The following is a 19,766-nucleotide window of genomic DNA, read 5'->3' on the forward strand; positions in this document are numbered from 1 at the left end:
ATTAAAGATGAACATTTTTCAAAACTATTGAGTATCTTTCAGGTCCGAGCTTCACAATAAACTTAATTTCTTAATTTGTAATATAAAAGGATGATTTAAATATAGAAAGTACTCAGATTAACAAGTTTGTTATTTTTCAGATCTTTTACAATGTGAGTTACATATTCTACTTTTTAAGAGCAATATATACATATACACAAGCATTACTGCTACCATATTTCGGTAACATTAACATCATGTAAGCAACATGTGTAATATATACTATTTAAACGGTTTAAACTTTCGGTAGTCAATAAATATTTTAACAATAGATATTTTGAAAAATTAAAAATAAAAAAGATAAATAAAATTTATTCCCGTCTCTCTTCATTGTTGATATAAGTTAATTCCTAATTTAGATTGTGTTACAGTATTATGTAAATTGAAAACTAACGCATCTGAATAATGAAAAAAGATAGGAAAATATAGTATTAATTTTTTACTTGTAATTTTCCAAGACATTTATGATTGATTGCTGAAAGCATTACACCGTGTGTATATATAATACATAGCTCTCAAATATATAACATAATATTCCATTACTCAAAATCAGAGAGTTGCGAGCTTTAATTTAAACTCATTAGAGTAATGCTAATTGTAATGTAATGCATATTCCTTTTATTAAATACAATTGTTATTACCTGCACAACAATTTAAAAATTGTTTAAAATATCAAAGAGTCATCATCAAGATGAGTCAATTCTTAATGATCAGCTGAAGTAACATATTCTAATAACAAAAACAGATTTTTCTTAAAATCTTTCGCTTCATTCAAACGTTCACGCGTATATACAATGTTTATATAAACTAGAGATCTAAATTAATCTATTTTTCCTCCTCTTTTTTAAATTATTCCTCATTAATGAAAGCGTAACTTTATGGTTTTTATCTATGTAAATTGCATGCCAATTTTTTTATTTTGTTCTTTACCTCTCGTTTAAACTTTAAATCACAACATTAACGTGAAATATCATGAATTATCTTAAAATAGAACATTAATAATTCTTAATGTAATTTTTTTACGTCCAACTTATTTTTTAGTGATTTTCTTGATTTTCAAAACGTCGATAACTAATTTCTTTCTTGATTTATCGCGTAAGCATAATTGCAGTACTTTATACATTATTTATACACTTATATAATATAAAAAGAAATACAACTTTGAATCAAAATTAATACTTCTTTCTAGAGCTTTGAGAATCAGTTAGTTTCAACTGGTACTTACTTTATACTCTTTAAAGTTACTAGAACACATAATGCAAACATAAAACTAGATTGAAACCTGAAAGTACAGAAATTAGGAAACAATTGAAATAGGCTGTATAGAAATAAATGGAATCCAAAAAATTATTTTTAGATGTTTCCATTTTAAGTGCTTAGAGAATAAATTTTTGAGCAAACAGCAACTATTTTACTTACAATTTTTTAACTTAGTTCTTGATGCTATTGTCACACCTTACAAAATATGGCTCTGTAATGTAAGTAGTTATAATTCCTAACATTGCAATTAAATGCCATTAAGTTCATAATATTTCTTGTACTTCTTGGATGGATCCAATAAAATGGACAATACAATACGAGAAAATTTCTATTAGTAATCTGGACATCTAGTATGCTGGATACGGGGAGCGTTTCTCGCAGATCTGACTGCCTCACAAACATGTACAACTATCCCTGGTTGACCTGAACCTCCTGGGTGTAATTCATGACTTCCTCCTACAAAATATTATTGTTATTACAACACTACTAAGTTTGATATATAAACAAAAGTAATTTTATACCTGGTGAAAGATTAGCAATAGCAGCCAGCAAATCGTGGTTAACAAGAGGCTCTCCTTCTTCCTTTGGTTCCCAACCAACTGGTGGTGATGCAGGGGGTGATATTAGGAATTGCTTAGTCAGAGCTGGAGGTTGCAGATGTTGATCCTCCACATCTAAAAAAATTAGTAAAAATATTAAGTTAAGATTTCATTTATAAAATAATTTAATATATATATATTAATACTTTACCAATTGGTGTAACAGGTTGTGCAAAATAACAATTGATATCTGTATCTCCAAAGTGAGTTTGATGCAATTGTATCCTTGCATTTGCTGCTGCACTTGGCGAGGAATAATTAACTCTCATTCTTCTAAATGATCTAAAATAGTGAAAAGTGGCATCTTCTCCAAATTGCTTAAATAAAGTCTCTATATCTGCCTTTAGCTCATCGCATTTAAAAACTCTTGGATCTATATTTGTGACAATAACAGATGTAGGTAAATCCTCATCAGAAATCAATTCCTCTATAGTTTTTGAATTTTGATTATCACGATTCCCATCTCTATTCAAATGTAGCTCCAGTTCTTCATAATTTGGATGTAAATTTGGTAATCCATCCACTTCATTGATTATGATATTCACCGGTCCATCCTGTTCATCATCTACTAGTCCCATACTATGCTTCTCCTCCATATTAACTTATCTTTTATGAAAAAATATCTGGCTTTTCAACGAAGATGAATAAAGTCACACTATGACAACACCAGAAAACATTTATTTTTGGAATGTTTACAAAACAGTTGTGAATGATATGTCAAAAATTCCTAATGAAGTGGTTAAAATTAGATATTTTATAGTGGTAACAATGTTCTGTCTTGTCTCCAAATAAATAATATCAGGTTGGAAATGAAATTTGGATTTTTTACGTCACGGTAGAGTAAAAAATAATAGGATTGTTGATTACTCAATTAAATATTTTTGTAATAAATCTATGAAAATAAAAAAAACTGTAAGAATCAAATAATTTACCTTCGATGTATCAGCTGCGTATATGAAAATAAATCTTTCGCTGAAAAAATTTATATTGCGACTAACGAATAAACATTTGAAGTGTTATAAAATCCACTTTCCACTCACTTTTTGCCCTAGAGTTTACTGTATTTACCATTTCATTTCATTTATCCGGATGATCCAGATGATCAAAAACTAAGCATACAATAGAAACGAAATCATTAGGCTTGGGTAAACATACCCGGTTGAATGAACATTTCTAATTTCAGATTGTTTTGTTTTTTTTTTGTAATTAAACAGAAACTATATTATTTTAATGAAATCGGTAAGAATCAACTGAATGGTTTTTTGTAAAAAAATTAATTTGCAAAAATGTTACTGATTTGCATTTCGATTCAAAAGATTATACAAAATTTATTTTTTGAAACCAATAATCGATCAAAACAAGAGTTTTTTAGTAGTAAATAAACGGAATTTAATATCGCAATTTAAATTTTAATTTGAAGTGTCTATTAATTAACGTATATTATTTTTGAAAAATTAAAAAATTTGATAAGGATTAAGTTATTTCCTGTAATACCGATCAACATTAAAAGTGAGGTTAATCAGTTTTCAAAATGGTTTTTAAAAATTATGTAAATAAAAAATTGTGTAATAGACTGCGATTTAATTATTAAAAATAAAAACAATTCTTTAATTTTTCCTAACTTAATTTTATAAGACGGATTTTTATGAGATCTCGATAAAGCAAGAAATTTTTGGATTACCGATCGAGAAGAGAAGTGAGGTTAGGACAGGTTTAGTCGAGTTGGCTTTCTAAAAGTTGTTTAAATGGTTAATGGCTATCGATGGCTATCGGTAAAGCAACAAACAACATGTCGACGATGGAAGGCTCTTTAAGCAAGTGGACGAATGTTGTGAATGGGTGGCAGTATCGATGGTTTGTTTTGGATGATAATGCTGGCCTTTTATCTTACTACACCGTAAGTAAACTTTAAGTAATTCATTTTGTCCCACCAGAGGCTTTTGTCATTTTTAGAAATGGTTCACACGATATTGAAAGGCTACACCCCTTTACTTAGTTTTCCTGGATTACCATTATTTCCAGTCTTAAACTTTATGAGATTATTATTTAATAGGAAGGATAACAGCTTCGTAATTTTACTTTCAAAAAATTGTAGTCACCTTACAAAGTTCTACTAGAACCTGTCATAATCAGCTGATGAACTCTGATCAGCTCTGTTTTTTTATTGTATGTGTTCTTACACAATTTATTATACAAATATTGACACCACTGCTTTAATTGATTTGTAAAGAAAAATTTTATTTGTGCAATTATGAGTGATTAAAATATTAACAAACTATGAAAAAAATGAATTTTATGTATTTTATTAGATTACTCTTTTTTCAAAAACTATATGTTTATGAGCTCCAGTCATTTGTTATTGATACTGATTTAAAATTAAAAATAATGTATATGAACATGATTATATTATTAAAGTAAATATTTTATGTATAATTTATATATTTGTATATGTATTTTTTTAATGCTTATTTTATATTTTTTGCTTTTCTTCTATAATTTTTATTGTAAAAGTCATAAAATAAGTAGAAATTTATCAAAAGGTTAAAAGTCATGATGACAGGTGCTAGCCTTGGTACATGGCATGATGGCATAAAAGCTTGAAATGTGTGGATGAGTAAAATACAGAATTGAACCTGAAAAATTAATATTTGTGTGTTTACAAATATAAAAAATTTAAGATAATTGTTAAATATAAAACATAAAAGATATCTATGTTGTATAATCCAAACAAAAAGAGAAAAGCCATTATTACCATTTGTATGATGGTGATGTAAGGTTTGATTGGTACAACCAAATACTGTAAATTTAGATTTCCGCTGCATAGATAATAAGTATACATGATGACATGAACAAATGAGTTAACTATTACACAAAATGTAGCCATTCCACCAGCAATATATTTTAGACTCAAGTATGCAATGATCACAGTGCTGATATGATGATATAAGTGTAAAAATGATATTTGGTTCTTCTTCTTGCGCAAGACAAACACAATTGTCTCCATCAGGTCTATGAGCTTTACCATGTAAACAGCCCATATTACCCTGGTCATCTGAAAATTAAAATTTAATTAAAACCCACCAAATTAATAATTGCATAAAATTTTAAAGGATTGGATTGAAGAGAGAAAAGATCAATTTAGATTTCATACAAGCATAAAATTAAGAATAATTTGAATGGATAGCATCTTGAGCTAAATATTTGAGTAGCATTTAAGTAAATAAAAAAGAGAAAGACTAAATGAGAATACCTGGATTTGCTTTGAATAAAATGATCAAATTGACTTAATAAACAATTAAAGCACCTTTTTTTTATAAGAGAAAATAAGTCTAAAAACTGTTTTACACTAGCTGTATATACCCTGTGCTTAGATATTCATACTGAAAAATGCTAAAGTGGTAGATATGGATTAGATCTAATAAAATACCAAAATACTCCAAATTGTAAAAGATGTAACAAAAATTGAAATTCTAATTTATGATTTTTATGGTTCGACCGATTTGCGGATTTTGTCATATTTCTTTGAGGAATATACAAGAAATAATATTGACAAAGGTACTACAAAAGAATTCAACTTTGGTTTTAAAAGTAAAAATAAAATCCAATTGTGCCTATTTTGTTGTTATATAAGAAAATTTATGTTAATCATTGTACATTTTCTTTATGCATGAAAATCAACAATTTAGAAATATGCATTTTCAGTCATTTCTTATATAATGATCAATAACAGAAGTGATTGAAATTATCGTAATTTTCTATAGGCCAATTCAACAATGGTAATTTTCATGACCATATTTTTATTTGAAATTAAAAGTACTCCATTCATAACATTTATTTACTTTTTTTTGGAATTATTGAAGTGCTAATATTATTACTATTTTTCCATCTACTTCTTTAGCATATTTGAATTACGTTATTTCACGATGATACAAAATAGCTTATCTGGTCTTATCAAGCAAGCAACCTTGAATGCTACAGAAAAGAAATTTCGTCCTGTCTTTTGCTCTTTTTTAAAATTTAATTTTATAGAATTTCTATGACGTATAACCGTTCGTATTTTTATTAAAAATTTGTTGTTTTCAGGTTTGTTGAATTGTTGATACAATAAGATAAATAATAATCAATGGTTGTTATCCGAAACTTCTAATTTTTTAATAATCAAGTGATTCGATAGTTTCTCAACCGCAAGTATATAATTTAAAAAAAACGATGTTTTAATAGATTAAATGGAGGAGAAGACTGGATTTGTTACAAGACTTTTTAAATATCCTTACCCTCATGGGCAACTCATCTGTGGTGTATCTGACCGGCTCACAGAACAAGGAAATGTCGGTAGTCCAACCAGAAGTGATAACACCATAAATAAAATACGCGTTAACGAAGATTTGAAAAATATTATAGAAAAACATAAAATTCTTTAACGAGTACGGTTTTCTGTGCCGCATGTATTTTGGTCCAAACACTAGTACAAAGTACAAATAATTGAATAAAATTATTGTTAAAGGAATTGGAGAACCCACCAGCATCCAGTCGTTTGTTCGAGGATCTGTAAAATTTAATTACACTCATTTCAACTATAAGCCGATTCAGCAGACATTTTGAAGACAAAAATGAAATGAAAAAATTTATAAGTGATGTCAATCTTAACATAAAATTGAAACCAAAAAAAAAAGAAAAATTAATGAACTCGAAAAATATTGAAAAGGAAAAACAAATAAGAAGAAAAGCTTTAGCTGGAGTAATATGAATTGTAAAAGTTGGAGTCTTTTGATTGTAAATATGAAAAGTAAAATATTAAAAAGCAATAGATGAAAAGATGGAATGCTGAATGTCAAACAGTTAAGAATATTGGATTTTAAGGAATGGAATGTAAAAGCGAAAATATTAAAAAATAACTAAGAGATTAAGGAACAGGATATATAAAGCAAAATAATATAAAACACTTAAATATTGCTGAATTGGAGTTTCATTTAACAAAAGTTCTGAGAAAATAGAACAACCAACAGTATATATGGATTAATGAATAAAAAAATAAATTAATATTAACGCACCAGCCATCTCGGTAACATAATATTGATAAGACTTAGCAATACTCATGGTGGCTGAATGGATTTAAAAAGGAAAACTTGAAAATTTTACGAGGAAACACTTTGAATTTCCATGTCACACGCGCTAGTGGAAAGCGACGCGGAATTGTGCAGATACTCGAAAGTCGTCGGTTGTTCTTATATATGCAATTGCCTCGTATTACACAAATGCCTAGCGTTACCTAGCACAAATACGTCCAGTTCATGTTATAATTAAACAGTTTCTATCATATTTAAATAATATATTGCGAATGTAACTTTTTTATCAGTACTTTTAAATAAATCCTTTGCTAATTTGCTATAAATCAATCCTTGATATAGTTTAATAAGCAACTCGTATCAACTGGCAATTATTTATTTAATATTAAAGCTGCTGACTCATCACAATATACAGACATTGGTATATAGGCGAAAGATCACGTATACGACTTAATCTTTTATGGGAGTATTAATTTTTAAATATTTCTCCCTCACTTATTTAAATGGCAACTTGATATAGAAATTGTTTCGGATAATTAATGAAAATTCGATAAAGGCTCTTGATTGAATGAAGAATGTGTCTGGATGTGAAATAGAGAGCTTTGATGTGTGACGATTATGTGATTCTTGATCATCTTACATATGCATCAAGTATAAATCCGTTCTTTATGATCATAAAAAAGTAGATCAATCAATACCAATCATTATAATTTTATGGTGGTTTTCAATTTCCTCGAAAAATAATTTATGGTATATGGAACAAGCAGAAAATGAGATAGAGTAACCATTATTAATTAATATATAAGTTTGATAAATGAATCCAATTAGTGACAGGATTAATTATTAGTTGATACACTCGAAAGGACAATTTATTTCATAAGAGTAGAAATTGTTATTTCGTTGTTTAGTTATCAGATATTCAATTATGTGAATATATTAAAGTAAGACTCTGAGATGCGGGTTATAGAAAATTGTCGAAGAGTATCAATTGTTAAATTATTTTTTTTTCGGTGATAGGACAACTGAAATAATATGTAAACCGTGCAATGTTTTATTTGTTTAAAAAGAGACTTTATGTTTTTCACGAAAATTAAGGGAATTATTTATTAATTTTGCAGAGCAAAGAGAAAATGATGCGCGGAGCACGTAGGGGATGCGTGCGTTTGCGAGGTGCTATAATAGGAATTGACGACGAGGATGACAGTACATTTACCATCACCACATCTTCGTATAAAGACGACCCAAAGACCTTTCATTTTCAAACACGAAATGGGGAGGAACGAGAACGATGGATTCGAGCATTGGAGGACACTATACTACGTCATTCACATGCAGTAATCCGATTTTTTTCTTTGAAATAACTACTAAAATCATCCTATTTAATAAATTGCATTGTACTTATTTAATTCTCTCAGTTTCGATTCTAATTAAGTTATTGTGTCAATTCATATTATTCTTAATTGATTTAATTTAATTACAGAGATGGGATCCTAAAAAAGCTCCACCGAAGCAGGACTTCGATAGAAAAGTGGCCGAAGCGGATGCGTACTTGCAGTTGTTAATAGATCAAATCAAGTTACTGGAGGGAAAACAAAAAGATGTTGCCAATGTTGACGAAGAGAAGCATCAAGTTTACTCAACTATATTGGCCCAGGCCAACGCTATGTTGAATTCTGTTAAGCACACTATAGTTCAACTACAAATAGCTAAGGTACTCCTCCATTGAGAATCTAACAAAAATTTGAATTTTAAATTTAATTATTTAAATTTTTAATACTATGTATAAACTAATCCAATGTTTTTATTCAAATGTTAATAGAATACAGCAATTCCAGTTAATGGAATTTATACAGGACCAACGAATTCCGTTCATGTAACACCAGGTATATTTTCGAATAGTTACAACTTGTATGGAGAAGATCTTCTTAACACATTTGTAGTTTTAGTTAGCGAACCAGAGTCGACCGTACAGACTGGTATCGAGCTGGGTTCCGAATGTGTTGACACGAGAGTGCCTAATCTCTCAAACGGTAGGTTTCACCAATAAAAACATTTCATACCAGTGTCAAATAAAATTCATAGCTTCACTAATTCGCACCGGTTCGATTAAAATTCTCTAATATGATCGGTAATCTATTCTCTTATATTCACGGCTATCTCTGATCATTCTTCTGACGTCATCAAACATGAAAATAATAATTTCATTCACAAGCTTACGCTTAAGCAGATTTGCGCGACACACGGATCCGTTGAGGCGAAAATATATTTTAAATAGGAGTGGATAATAATTTGATTTATTTGTGTTATTTTTTCCTTTCACCTTTACAGATAGGGACCTTCCAGTTCCGCAGTTCTCTTATTCATCGTCAGACGAGGACGATGATTATTTCGATGCAGCTGATGACATCCCGGCTAATCAGGCAGCTCAAAATCATGTTATACTGCAAGTATTCAATTACTTTGATTAATTTATCTTGGATAAGTCATCGTTTGTTTTATCAGGAACACTCTAATAGCTTCTTTACATTCTAGAAAAGTTGATTGGGGTAATGAGACCATTTTATCTTATAATGTTCCATCTATTATTTACAAGATGTCTTTGAAACTAATTTGTTTATATTTAATTTTGTTTCACATCGTCAATTTTTCCTTAATTATGTGACCAATTGAAACTTTATCATATAGTATTCTATTTTGCAATCAAAAGCTACTCTCAATTAATTTATGCAGTTATTTTTATTTTATTAATTCAAAGATCTGTTTATAATTATTCAGACTTATGTTTGACTGCTAATTATTATTTATTCAGTTTCATCGGTCTTTCCATTGTTTCATTATCCGAATCTTTTAGCAGACGACAAGATAATCAGCGAGTACAATCGGCAGCCGAGCATGGTACCGGAGATAGCCGAAAGTATCCTCCTCAACCACCTACAAAGGGCGATGGATCAGTGGATTATGACGGTGAGCCATTGAAAATAATTTAATTAACTTATTTCGCGTAACGACAATTGTCCAATTATCGTCAATAATTATTCATTAGTCTTAATATGTAACAAGACCAGCGCTGTAACTATCAGTGTGATAAGCCATTATGTTATCTTGGGAATAGAATTACCATTTGTCAACTATTTTCTCATCTTATTGTTGAAATTTGATTCTGCTTGATTAACATTTTTTTTGTGTAATTTCAAGCTAAACTTTTTCAAATGTTCATAATTAACTCAAGCAATTTGTTTCAATTGAAATTTCCTATTTATAATTTGGCTCTATTCCATGAACCGATCACTGTTGTAATAATTTAACTTATTTAACTAAATTTATATATACCAATCCTAAGGTAAGAAAACAGAGTAGAAATAATCTTCTGGTACAAAAGTGGGTGACTTTACCGGTGATTTTATTGATTTTCTCAGGTGCATCTCTCTCTCTCTATATATATATATATACATTTGAAAGATTGAGCTTATCTGACTCTGTGTTACAAGTACACTGTGTAAAGCCCAGACGATGTTTGTCTTACGTAAAAATTCAAGATTTCGCGATAAGCCGTGCGACTAGATCTTTTCGATCTCGATAAGGTTGCTTGTGCTTTCCTAAATCAGCTCTACATTATAAAAAGCTTGCATGACAGTATTTAAAAATCAAATGTAAAATTACTTTCTGTATTATATGCAGTTAAACATTTTTTTTGCGTCGCTAAGATATTGTAGGTATGGATACTAGCTCAGATTTTCCACATGGAAGATACAATGAACATAAGCAGTAAGTTTAATATAATTACTGAATTCCCAGGTTAAGTTCAAAGTATTTATATAACTTGTATTGAGCGAGATCATGAGAGTTCTCTTTTGTCTCTTTCAGCCTTGTACGAGGAAGAAAGCGAAACAGAAAGTGAGTAAATTGTTTTCATTAACTCTTTATCAACTTTATACATTAAAAACTTATTCTTTTCAGTGGATTCTATGGAGAGCCATGGATCAGTCGTTACTCACCTTCTATCCCAAGTAAAAATTGGCATGGATCTGACCAAAGTTGCTTTGCCAACATTTATTCTGGAGCGCAGGTCACTTTTGGAGATGTATGCAGATTATTTTGCCCATCCAGATCAATTTGTGAGGTATATATAAAGTGATTTTTTTTATAAGTCTGAATTTAGACATAGACTTTCCTCAATTTTTTAGCATAGCGGACATGCCTACACCTCGAGAAAGAATGGTACAAGTTGTCCGTTGGTACTTATGCAGTTTCCATGCAGGACGTAAATCAGGGGTAGCCAAAAAACCATATAATCCAGTACTAGGAGAGATCTTTCGATGTTATTGGGATCTTCCTAGTGAAAGCTGTACGAACAATGCTGAAAATGATAGTACAAAACTTGCTTCAGAAGGACCTGTTCCTTGGTGTAAAGAGAATCAGCTTTCATTCATTGCTGAACAGGTCTCTCATCATCCTCCAGGTAGGATTTATAATAAAATTATATTTAACAAATGATTTAAACTGATGGTTCAATAAATATACATTTGGTTTATAGTAAGCGCTTTTTACGCTGAACACGTAGGGAAGAAAATAACTTTTGGAGCACATGTATGGACAAAAAGTAAATTTTTAGGATTAAGTATTGGAGTGCATAATGTGGGAAAGGGATGGGTCAGTGTACTGGACCATGGTGAAGATTATGTATTAACTTTTCCAAATGGATATGGCAGATCTATTCTTACAGTACCATGGATAGAGTTAGGAGGGGCAGCTACAATATCTTGTGCAAAAACTAGTTATCAAGCCAATATTGATTTTATAACAAAACCATTTTATGGTGGAAAACGCAATAGAATTTCATGTCAAGTTAATGCCCCTGGGGAAAAAAAACCTTTTCTGACTATAACTGGAGAATGGAGTGGTATTATGGAAGCAAAATGGTCTGATGGGGTAAGAACAATTATTTATAATTAAAATTAAGTTTGCTATAGATTGTCAGCGGTTGTTTACGGAAAGTATTATAATTACAGCGTAGTGAAATTTTTGCTGATGTAAGAGAGCTTCACACAGAGAGAAAGATGGTGAAATTAATTTGTGATCAAGAGGATTGTGAATCACGTAAAATTTGGAGGGAAGTAACAATGGGACTAAAGATTAATGATATGGATAAAGCAACAGCAGCAAAATGCTCGATCGAACAAAAACAACGAGATGAAGCACGTTACAGGAAAGAAAATAATATTTCTTGGCAAACTAAAGTAAGTAAGAGTAAAGATTATTTTTTAGTAATATGTACTTTTGGTAAATTCTAAAATTTTTTTACTTCAGGTTTTCAAAGAAACAAAAGATGGAGGGTGGCAATTCGTAAAACCACTCGCAGACAGACTTTACAATGCTTCCAATTCAAATAATAGCACATAGCTCAGAAGTGAATAGACTCATCAAGTTATCATCCTTATTAGTTCATATGGAAAATCGGGGCCTAAGGGTAATTTATCCTAATGAAGATTGGATCACAAGTAGAGGGAATTAGGATGAAATTGCAACCAATATTTATTCAATTGAAACATTAACAGACACTGAATATTTACCAGAATGGCATAGTTAGCTACTCAAGAAATACTTCAATGAGATTTAGATATTCTTACAGACCTTTATGATTGTTGGGAAGAAAAGTTAATACAATCAATTATCTTCCAGTTAGTTATCCATGTACTGATCAATTTAATTTTTTTTTGTATATTATTATATATTATTAAGAGGTTACCCTGAATATACTTATTGATTATCTTTCTGTTAAGAATGGCGTAATGAACTACTAATTACATATTAAAGTATTCAAGCAATGTTTAAAAATGCAATACAATATTTATATCTTCATTTCTGTTTTTGAATGCTTTTATTCCATTATTTATGGTTAAATTTAAAAATTTATTTACAACTTTTTTTATTAATTATTATCATAAAAAGACATAATAAGGTTGGGTTAAGGTTAAATTTCTGAAAGTATAAAATTCAGAAATATAATTTCATTTTTACCGACACTAACAACGCATAGAATAAAGCTTTTAAATAATGAATTTGTCCATTTGCAAATGGATTGTAAATTAATATTTTTTAAGGTATGAACGTATAAAAAGGTATTGGAGAAAACATCGATTGATTGGAAGTGAATAGGTAAATTTTTTATATTTTTCAAATATATATATTTATACAAGTATATATGACTTCAGTATAAAAAGTAATTTATTACTTTGAATGTATCCTTTTTACAATAAGAGAATGAAGTTTGATTACCAGGAGTGTTGAACAAGTAATATTTTAATTCTTTTTAATGATTTCAGTCTGATAAGAAGTGAAAAATTATTTTTATTTATGATAATTCTCATATAATAATGATCATTAAATAGAAAATTGAAAATGTAAATCATCCTCCTCTGCTGATTGAATAGAAACTTTATACTGTAAAAATGTCAAGTTATGCGATAGTTTTAGAGTAAGGTATGTTGATAACCTTGTAAATCAAATATTGAATAAAATGTTACTGTTTCTTCTGTATTTATTAATAATATTTATTACAAAACAAAATGTTTTATTATCAAATGAAGTTAAATATAAAAATATATAAATAGAAGTAAACTTCTATTTTTGACTAATTGTTCAAACTTAAGTGTCCTATGTAATAGTCGCCAATAATTCTATAAAGTGGAGGTAGTCTTTTTGTAGATGATGTTAAATACTCTAGTCCAGCTTTGATCACGGGAAAAGGAACTTCGCAATACTTGTAATCCGTGTGATCATTTTTAGTGACTGTTTTAGTTTCATATCTATACAAAATCTGTACAACTTGTGCTTCTTTTAAGGCAATTGCTTTGGTTTCTTCAACTGGTTTTGACTCCTTAAGTAAATATAATTGTAAATCCATTAATTTCATTGTAATATAATGATTTTCATTTCCATCAAAAGCTTCTAAAATTATCTGCTCTCCAGCTGTACCATTAACAGTATCTTTTATTGCCAAAAGAAAATCTTGAACTGGTTCACTTGCTTTTTTAAAAAGCTCTGAAGTTTTGAACAATTTATAATCTATACAGCAATTCCATAATCTAAATGCACTGTTGTTGTAAACTTTTCCAAGGATCAGTAAACACCTGTTGCAGATAACTGTTTTTTTGTCTATACGCAAATCATTTTCAAATAAATTTTTATGAAGTACTGAATAAAATGGTCCATATAAATAATCTGATTCTCTTGGATATGAGACATTTGCATAGTCATCATCATGATGCTTGCAACAAAACCATTCACTAGGGTCATAATCCAAACTTGGTAGTGGTAACACTCGTTTCACATAGGCCTTTTTTGATATTGCATTTTCACAACACTTACAATGTATGGAATATTCATTTTCTTGTGATAAATTTCCATTATTCAAAATATTTTGATCAATATTGTTTTCTATAGTGCTACTTTTTACAATCTCTGTATGGAATGATCCAAATAAAGATTCAAAAGGTTTCATCTGAGCACGAAAGCAAATCCATTTATTGAATATGGTCAATGATGATAAAGATTGAGGTAAAATTGCCTTGATAAAAGGGTGTACAATGTTTATCTCATTGTGTTCTGTACAAAGCATTAAGTTTCCATCAATCAGTTTAACTTCAACTTTTTTTAAACGTTTATCCTCCTTCATGGAGATAAAAACATTGCAAGAACGAAGCCGTGGTCGTAGCTCCAAAGTAATAAAATCCATATTAAGGTACGATTTCACTTGTCGTTCGTCGCTAGTGACAAAAGGTCACGCGGGACAAAGTACTACGACACGACCCATCCGTTTGTTCCTTTTCGCTGTACTATCGAACTAATGCAATTAGTTGAAATAAGACAAACATATGTTTTCTCCACTCTAACTTATTGCACTAGTGCAGCAAACAGCGAAAAACAACAGACCTCATGTAGAACTATAACCTATAATTTATAACAAGAGTTTGGTAGCTTTAGCGCCCTTAACCGCCTTAACCAAAGTGGTGAACATTTAAAAAATTAAATAATTGATTATTCCATATAATAATTAAATGGATAGCAACAGTGAAGAAACACAAAAGTCATGTCGTCGAAAATCAAAAAATAGGTCTAAATTAAAAAAAAGTAAATCAAGCAAAAAAGAAATTAAGAAAAGCAAGAAAAAAAGAAAATATAGCGAAAGCAGCTCCACTTGTGTAAGTAATATAATTATTATTTAATTTATATATTCACTTTTCCTTAAAATTTGTTATTATTCAAATTTTGAATACAGAGTAGTAGCGAAAGCGAAGAAAATATATGGGTTGAGAAAAAACCAATTTCTCTGTCCACACCCTCAAATACCTCAGGTACAGAAAAACTGGCAAAAAGAGAAGAATGGATGAATTTAAATGATCCATTTTCTTATATAACATGCTGTGAAACAACAAAAAGGAAAAAGGATTGTGAAAAGGTAGATAAACCATCGATATTGGATCAACCAGGTCAAAGCAGTAGGGAATTAAACCCATATTGGAAAGGTGGGGGAACAGGCTTACCTGAGAAAGAAAAGCAAAAATCTGGTAGCAGAATGGATTCTACATGGCTAAAGAAAAGTCTTTGTCGTGCAAAAGAGCAGGCTAAAGAAGAGGGAAGAGATTTAGAGGAAATAGCTGCTGAAAGATGGGGTGTAAGTTATTAATATATTATGTTATTGTTGAATAAGTGGAGATATGAAGATGCTACGGTTCAAAACTCAAGTCAGATGTTGCATGTACACTAAGTCCAATTTGGACTTGGCTCACATGCAACATTTGGCTCAAGCTCTGAATCTTAGATAGGTTCCTCATTATTGTAAAATTTTAAACAAATATTTTAGTCTTTGGACATAATAAAATCAATGATCAAGGATGCTGAATTGAAAGAACATGGTACAGGCAAAAGATTTTCACAGTATGACTCATATAAGTCACAAAAAAGTAAAAGGTATGGGAAAAAAAATAACTATATGCTCTTTTTGTAAACCAAAAAAATATTTGTGATAGGGACAACATCCAGTTTGATGACTATGTAAATACACACAAAAAAAAAAAAGAATTTTTAAGACCCGAAGATAGTAATCATGGTTGTAGTTCGAGGAGTTACAGTAATCAAAAATTATATTCAAGAAGTGAGAAATGGAGAAAGGAGAAAGCTGACAAAGACAATGATTTTAAGAATGAGCAAAACAAATCAAAGCATAAATGTAAAGAAAGTCAAGCTATACCAGAAATAAAAGAGAAATTAGAAGAAATTAAAAATGATGTAAAAATTGATGGTATTATGACAGAAGCTGAAATGAATAAATTAGGTGCAAAGATTGTAAAAGCTGAAATAATGGGAGATGAAGTAAATAAACTTAAAATTAAATTCTAAATTAGATTATAAAGATTAAATTTATTACCTTTATTTAACACAGGAGCTAGCGACTAAATTGAAAGAACAATTGAAAGCAGCAAGAGATAAGTTTAAAAGTACACAAATATCTAGAGAAGGTACTGAAGAAAAAGTTATTCTTCTTACAGATAAAAAAGGTAAAGTATATAATTGTCATTATTTGAATAAATAAACGAATAAACATAATTTTTTCCATTTTGAAAAGGATCCCAAAAGAAACAGAAGAAGAAGAGCATACAGACACACGTTTCTGGAGAAAGAGTACGATATTTTGCCGACGATGATAAATATTCATTAGATGAAATGGTACATATTTTAATTTTGAAAAAATTTTTAAATTACAAGTATGTTATATCTTGAATTTATTAATTGTAGTTTCAACGTGAGAAACGAAAGATGGCTACTAATGATGATGCTATGATGGCTAAATATAGCAAAAGGGTAAGAATTTGATAAAGTTTTAAGTGAATTAATTTAGAATGGTAAATAATAGAGTATAATAATATAACTTACAGAATATGGATGTAGATGATAGTTTCGAGCAGCAAATTAGTAGAGTTGAATCTGGATCAAATCAGGATGAACGTGCTGCTAAATTAATAATTAAGGAACAGCAAAAAGTATCAAAGAGTGTGGATAATTGTAGCTGGTGTATAGACTCTGATCATATGTTGAAACATTTGATTGTTTCAATGGATTCCAAAATTTGTTTGACCCTTCCAGCACATGTTTCTCTGGTTGAAGGCCATTGTGTCTTATCTCCAGTGCAACATGTGCCATGTGAAGTGCAGATAGATGAAGATGTCTCTGAAAGATTAATGGTACATTTTTTACTGCTGTATGTCACATAAATTCTTTTGTATTATTTATTTAATTTATAGGTATATAAAACAACTTTATTCAAGTTGTTTAAGGAAGAAAATAAATCTCCTATATTTTTTGAGATTTATAAAAATAGGCATAAATATCCACATATGCAAATACAATGTATACCATTGCCTGATGATATTAGTAGTATGGCACCAATGTACTTTAAGGTAGATTTTTTTTTAAAATGGAGCATGAAAATAAAAGTAATAAGAATAAGTTAGAACTTTTTTCTGTTTAGAAAGCAATATTGGAGTCTGAGATTGAGTGGGCTAGTAATAAGAAACTTGTTGAAATAAAACAGAAAGAAATACGAAACGTTATTCCAAAAGGCTTACCATATTTCGCTGTGGATTTTGGTCAACAATACGGATTCGCTCATGTCATTGAAAATGAATTCATGTTTCCAGCTAATTTTGCTACTGTAATTTAAAAATTCACAATAATCATTTCATAAAGTAATTTTTATAGTTTTAGATTATATTTTTACTCTCTTTCAGGAAATTATAGGAGGGATGCTAGACTTGGATCACAGTTTATGGCGTAAACCAAGGAAGGAAAGCTTTGATCAACAACGAAAAAAAGTCATACAATTTACTGAATTATGGAGAAAATATAATCCAGCAAAAGAAAACTTGGAAAGTCATTAAAAATTTATTATTGCTTAAATATATAGATATAACTCAATTTAATTTTTAATTTATGTGTACTTTACTTTTGCCCTAATTACATTCATTTTAAATTTTCTAATTTCGTAAATCCAGTAACACTCCAGTTTGGAAAATGCTGTTGAAACGTTTGTGGGAATAAAGCCATTACTTTAAAACAACCCCCCATTTTATCTTCATCCACAACCATGTGATAGCCATCTTGTAAATTTTTTTTTTGTTCTTCTGTGGCTGATTTTTGCAATATTTCTAGTCTGATATCTATTCCTAAATTTTTTAGAAATTCCCTTTGAGTTATTGGACCAAGAACTACCAGATTGTTACTTTCTGCAATCTGTTTAATTTTCTTGAAATCTACATCAGCTGTTAAATCTGCTGCCCCACAATTTGTGAGTGGGTCATTTTGTTTGTGCTCTTTAAAAGATCTGAATGTATCAGTCTTATCTCCAAAATGACCATAATCAATTATTAAGGCAAATCCTCCATTTACACATAAAAGTTTGGACATATAATGTGACGCAATCAGTGATTCAGGACTAACTTCTACATGTTCTCTTTCCTCATTTTCCTAAAATCATGCAAAGATTAATAATAACTCAGGTTGGATAGAAAGTATTTATACTAACAGAAATTAAAAAGTGTTTAATTTTGTCAGGAGTAGGATTTAATACATATCGGAATTTAGGTTCAGTTGTGTTTTTATCAACATCTACTAAAATTTCATCCCAACCTTTTTTAGATTTCTGAAACAAACATTGAAATAATTTGATATCACAGGAATTTTCAAATTAATAAAAGTTTTATAGATACCTGGAATTTATGTACAGGTAGAGCATCAAAAAATTCATGAGCCAAAATAATGCTGAAGTTTTGTGGAATAATTTCTACAGATTCATACCAATAGATCTTGATACCATCATTTGTAATACCTTCTAGATAATATTTTACTTCAGGGTTTTGTTTATTGTCAACCAGTGTAGTATTTGCTCCTAAAGTTTTTGCTTGTAACTCAGCCAGTGCAAGGCTAATTTCAACAAAATGAACTGATGGTTTACCACATTCATTCAAATCTTTAAAAATCTAGAAACAAATTTTGATTTCATAACAATAATCATAAGATAATTATTAATATCACCAAATATTTTACAGGTATAACAAACAGTTTATGTCTTATTAATAACCTTTAATATATTTTTAGTCAGTGTTCCTCTTCCAGGACCTAACTCTACAAGCTGAAATTTTGGAGATCCTATTCTTTGCCATTCTGATATAATCCAAATAGCTAACATCTGTAAATCATAATGTGTATATACATATATATATATATATATATATATATATATATATATATATATATATATATATATATATATATATATTTTTGTACGATTATAGATATGAATAAAATGATTAAAGCTTGTGAACTATTTGTTTATTTTGCATACTTCTGAAAAGAGTGGAGTAATTTCTGGAGAAGTCGTGAAATCGCCTTTGGCTCCAAAAACATCCTTTTGCATGTAATAACCAGAATCTGGATGTGTCAAGCAAATTTTCATATATTCCCCTATAGATATTGGTCCAGTAGCTTGAATTTTGTCAAATAACTCTTTAAACAAAGGTGTATTTGTAGATGTTAACGATGTAGTTTTCGAAGACAAAAACCTTTGACAACCAGATGTTGTAACTTTATTTCTTATATTTCGACAATGTTTCCCGAAGAAAATAAGTGATCTAAATGGACTGATTGAACTCATGTTGATTAACTAATTAAAATAGTTTACATATGTACATCTTACGCGAAGAAAATAAACTGAATTAATAAAAAATATTATTAAACTCATAACCTC

At 29.5% G+C, this 19,766-nt stretch overlaps 6 protein-coding genes across 10 annotated transcripts; 2 read left to right on the forward strand and 4 right to left on the reverse strand.

Annotated features, from left to right (window-relative positions):
- Positions 1 to 112: 112 nt before the first annotated feature.
- sra (RRM_RCAN_like domain containing protein Sra) lies at positions 113 to 3,644 on the reverse strand. Of its 3 annotated transcripts, none has more exons than XR_010822988.1 (5): positions 2,831 to 3,145; positions 2,050 to 2,553; positions 1,821 to 1,973; positions 1,459 to 1,755; positions 113 to 1,321 (listed from the first exon to the last, which is right to left on the reverse strand). XR_010822988.1 is itself a non-coding variant. In XM_066730885.1 (5 exons), the coding sequence occupies exons 3-5, from the start codon at positions 2,492 to 2,494 to the stop codon at positions 1,631 to 1,633; spliced, it is 723 nt and encodes a 240-aa protein (XP_066586982.1). In that variant the 5' UTR covers positions 2,495 to 2,553; positions 2,831 to 3,007; positions 3,580 to 3,644; the 3' UTR covers positions 113 to 1,630. The 3 variants fall into 3 exon arrangements, 2 of the variants coding, with proteins under 2 accessions (XP_066586982.1, XP_066586981.1); XM_066730885.1 differs by adding an exon at positions 3,580 to 3,644 and having other exon boundaries at positions 113 to 1,755; positions 2,831 to 3,007; XM_066730884.1 differs by having other exon boundaries at positions 113 to 1,755.
- Positions 3,480 to 13,501, forward strand: LOC136775801 (oxysterol-binding protein-related protein 9). Of its 3 annotated transcripts, none has more exons than XM_066730875.1 (13): positions 3,480 to 3,795; positions 8,083 to 8,298; positions 8,445 to 8,675; positions 8,784 to 8,847; positions 8,905 to 8,994; positions 9,293 to 9,407; positions 9,816 to 9,928; positions 10,829 to 10,858; positions 10,922 to 11,084; positions 11,149 to 11,423; positions 11,499 to 11,893; positions 11,974 to 12,201; positions 12,272 to 13,501. In XM_066730875.1, exons 1-13 carry the CDS (start codon positions 3,661 to 3,663, stop codon positions 12,362 to 12,364), a joined length of 2,148 nt encoding a protein of 715 aa, XP_066586972.1. In that variant the 5' UTR covers positions 3,480 to 3,660; the 3' UTR covers positions 12,365 to 13,501. The 3 variants fall into 3 exon arrangements, with proteins under 3 accessions (XP_066586972.1, XP_066586974.1, XP_066586975.1); XM_066730877.1 differs by having other exon boundaries at positions 3,481 to 3,795; positions 9,819 to 9,928; XM_066730878.1 differs by having other exon boundaries at positions 3,481 to 3,795; positions 8,911 to 8,994.
- LOC136775806 (very long chain fatty acid elongase 7-like) lies at positions 4,134 to 7,243 on the reverse strand. The gene is made up of 4 exons (XM_066730883.1): positions 6,950 to 7,243; positions 6,173 to 6,444; positions 4,651 to 4,950; positions 4,134 to 4,531 (listed from the first exon to the last, which is right to left on the reverse strand). The coding sequence occupies exons 1-4, from the start codon at positions 6,993 to 6,995 to the stop codon at positions 4,364 to 4,366; spliced, it is 786 nt and encodes a 261-aa protein (XP_066586980.1). The 5' UTR covers positions 6,996 to 7,243; the 3' UTR covers positions 4,134 to 4,363.
- Positions 13,293 to 14,706, reverse strand: LOC136775805 (uncharacterized). The gene has a single exon (XM_066730882.1). The coding sequence runs from the start codon at positions 14,697 to 14,699 to the stop codon at positions 13,596 to 13,598; it is 1,104 nt and encodes a 367-aa protein (XP_066586979.1). The 5' UTR covers positions 14,700 to 14,706; the 3' UTR covers positions 13,293 to 13,595.
- A 201-nt stretch (positions 14,707 to 14,907) lies between these two features.
- Positions 14,908 to 17,901, forward strand: LOC136775802 (CWF19-like protein 2). The gene is made up of 11 exons (XM_066730879.1): positions 14,908 to 15,165; positions 15,243 to 15,638; positions 15,828 to 15,934; positions 15,994 to 16,336; positions 16,407 to 16,521; positions 16,590 to 16,690; positions 16,760 to 16,825; positions 16,900 to 17,205; positions 17,266 to 17,421; positions 17,493 to 17,675; positions 17,752 to 17,901. The coding sequence occupies exons 1-11, from the start codon at positions 15,022 to 15,024 to the stop codon at positions 17,899 to 17,901; spliced, it is 2,067 nt and encodes a 688-aa protein (XP_066586976.1). The 5' UTR covers positions 14,908 to 15,021.
- On the reverse strand, positions 17,882 to 19,766 carry LOC136775804 (protein arginine methyltransferase NDUFAF7, mitochondrial). Its single transcript, XM_066730881.1, has 5 exons — positions 19,365 to 19,766; positions 19,101 to 19,208; positions 18,730 to 18,999; positions 18,546 to 18,662; positions 17,882 to 18,487 (listed from the first exon to the last, which is right to left on the reverse strand). The coding sequence occupies exons 1-5, from the start codon at positions 19,671 to 19,673 to the stop codon at positions 17,984 to 17,986; spliced, it is 1,308 nt and encodes a 435-aa protein (XP_066586978.1). The 5' UTR covers positions 19,674 to 19,766; the 3' UTR covers positions 17,882 to 17,983.

Source organism: Prorops nasuta, unplaced genomic scaffold (genome assembly GCF_024137725.1).
Source record: "Prorops nasuta isolate Cenicafe-Biocafe unplaced genomic scaffold, Cenicafe_Pnas_1.2 PNAS00008, whole genome shotgun sequence".
Classification (NCBI taxonomy): Eukaryota; Metazoa; Arthropoda; class Insecta; order Hymenoptera; family Bethylidae; genus Prorops; species Prorops nasuta.

Excerpts from the sequence above, each read along its gene's own strand:
- LOC136775806 (XM_066730883.1), bottom strand. The coding sequence starts at position 6,995 with ATGAGTATTGCTAAGTCTTATCAATATTATGTTACCGAGATGGCTG. Across the intron at positions 4,951-6,172 it reads CAGATGAGTTGCCCATGAGG|ATGACCAGGGTAATATGGGC; the intron begins GTAAGGATATTT and ends TTTAATTTTCAG. Across the intron at positions 4,532-4,650 it reads ACATCACCATCATACAAATG|GTTCAATTCTGTATTTTACT; the intron begins GTAATAATGGCT and ends TTAATTTTTCAG.
- LOC136775802 (XM_066730879.1), top strand. The coding sequence starts at position 15,022 with ATGGATAGCAACAGTGAAGAAACACAAAAGTCATGTCGTCGAAAATCA. Across the intron at positions 15,639-15,827 it reads TAGCTGCTGAAAGATGGGGT|TCTTTGGACATAATAAAATC; the intron begins GTAAGTTATTAA and ends CAAATATTTTAG. Across the intron at positions 17,422-17,492 it reads TGGCACCAATGTACTTTAAG|AAAGCAATATTGGAGTCTGA; the intron begins GTAGATTTTTTT and ends TTTTCTGTTTAG.
- sra (XM_066730885.1), bottom strand. The coding sequence starts at position 2,494 with ATGGAGGAGAAGCATAGTATGGGACTAGTAGATGATGAACAGGATGGA. Across the intron at positions 1,974-2,049 it reads ACAACCTGTTACACCAATTG|ATGTGGAGGATCAACATCTG; the intron begins GTAAAGTATTAA and ends TAATTTTTTTAG. Across the intron at positions 1,756-1,820 it reads TATTGCTAATCTTTCACCAG|GAGGAAGTCATGAATTACAC; the intron begins GTATAAAATTAC and ends AATATTTTGTAG.
- LOC136775804 (XM_066730881.1), bottom strand. The coding sequence starts at position 19,673 with ATGAGTTCAATCAGTCCATTTAGATCACTTATTTTCTTCGGGAAACAT. Across the intron at positions 19,000-19,100 it reads TGACTAAAAATATATTAAAG|ATTTTTAAAGATTTGAATGA; the intron begins GTTATTAATAAG and ends ATTTGTTTCTAG. Across the intron at positions 18,663-18,729 it reads TACCTGTACATAAATTCCAG|AAATCTAAAAAAGGTTGGGA; the intron begins GTATCTATAAAA and ends TGTTTGTTTCAG.
- LOC136775805 (XM_066730882.1), bottom strand. The coding sequence starts at position 14,699 with ATGGATTTTATTACTTTGGAGCTACGACCACGGCTTCGTTCTTGCAAT.
- LOC136775801 (XM_066730875.1), top strand. The coding sequence starts at position 3,661 with ATGGCTATCGGTAAAGCAACAAACAACATGTCGACGATGGAAGGCTCT. Across the intron at positions 8,848-8,904 it reads TTCCGTTCATGTAACACCAG|TTTTAGTTAGCGAACCAGAG; the intron begins GTATATTTTCGA and ends ACACATTTGTAG. Across the intron at positions 12,202-12,271 it reads ATATTTCTTGGCAAACTAAA|GTTTTCAAAGAAACAAAAGA; the intron begins GTAAGTAAGAGT and ends TTTTTACTTCAG.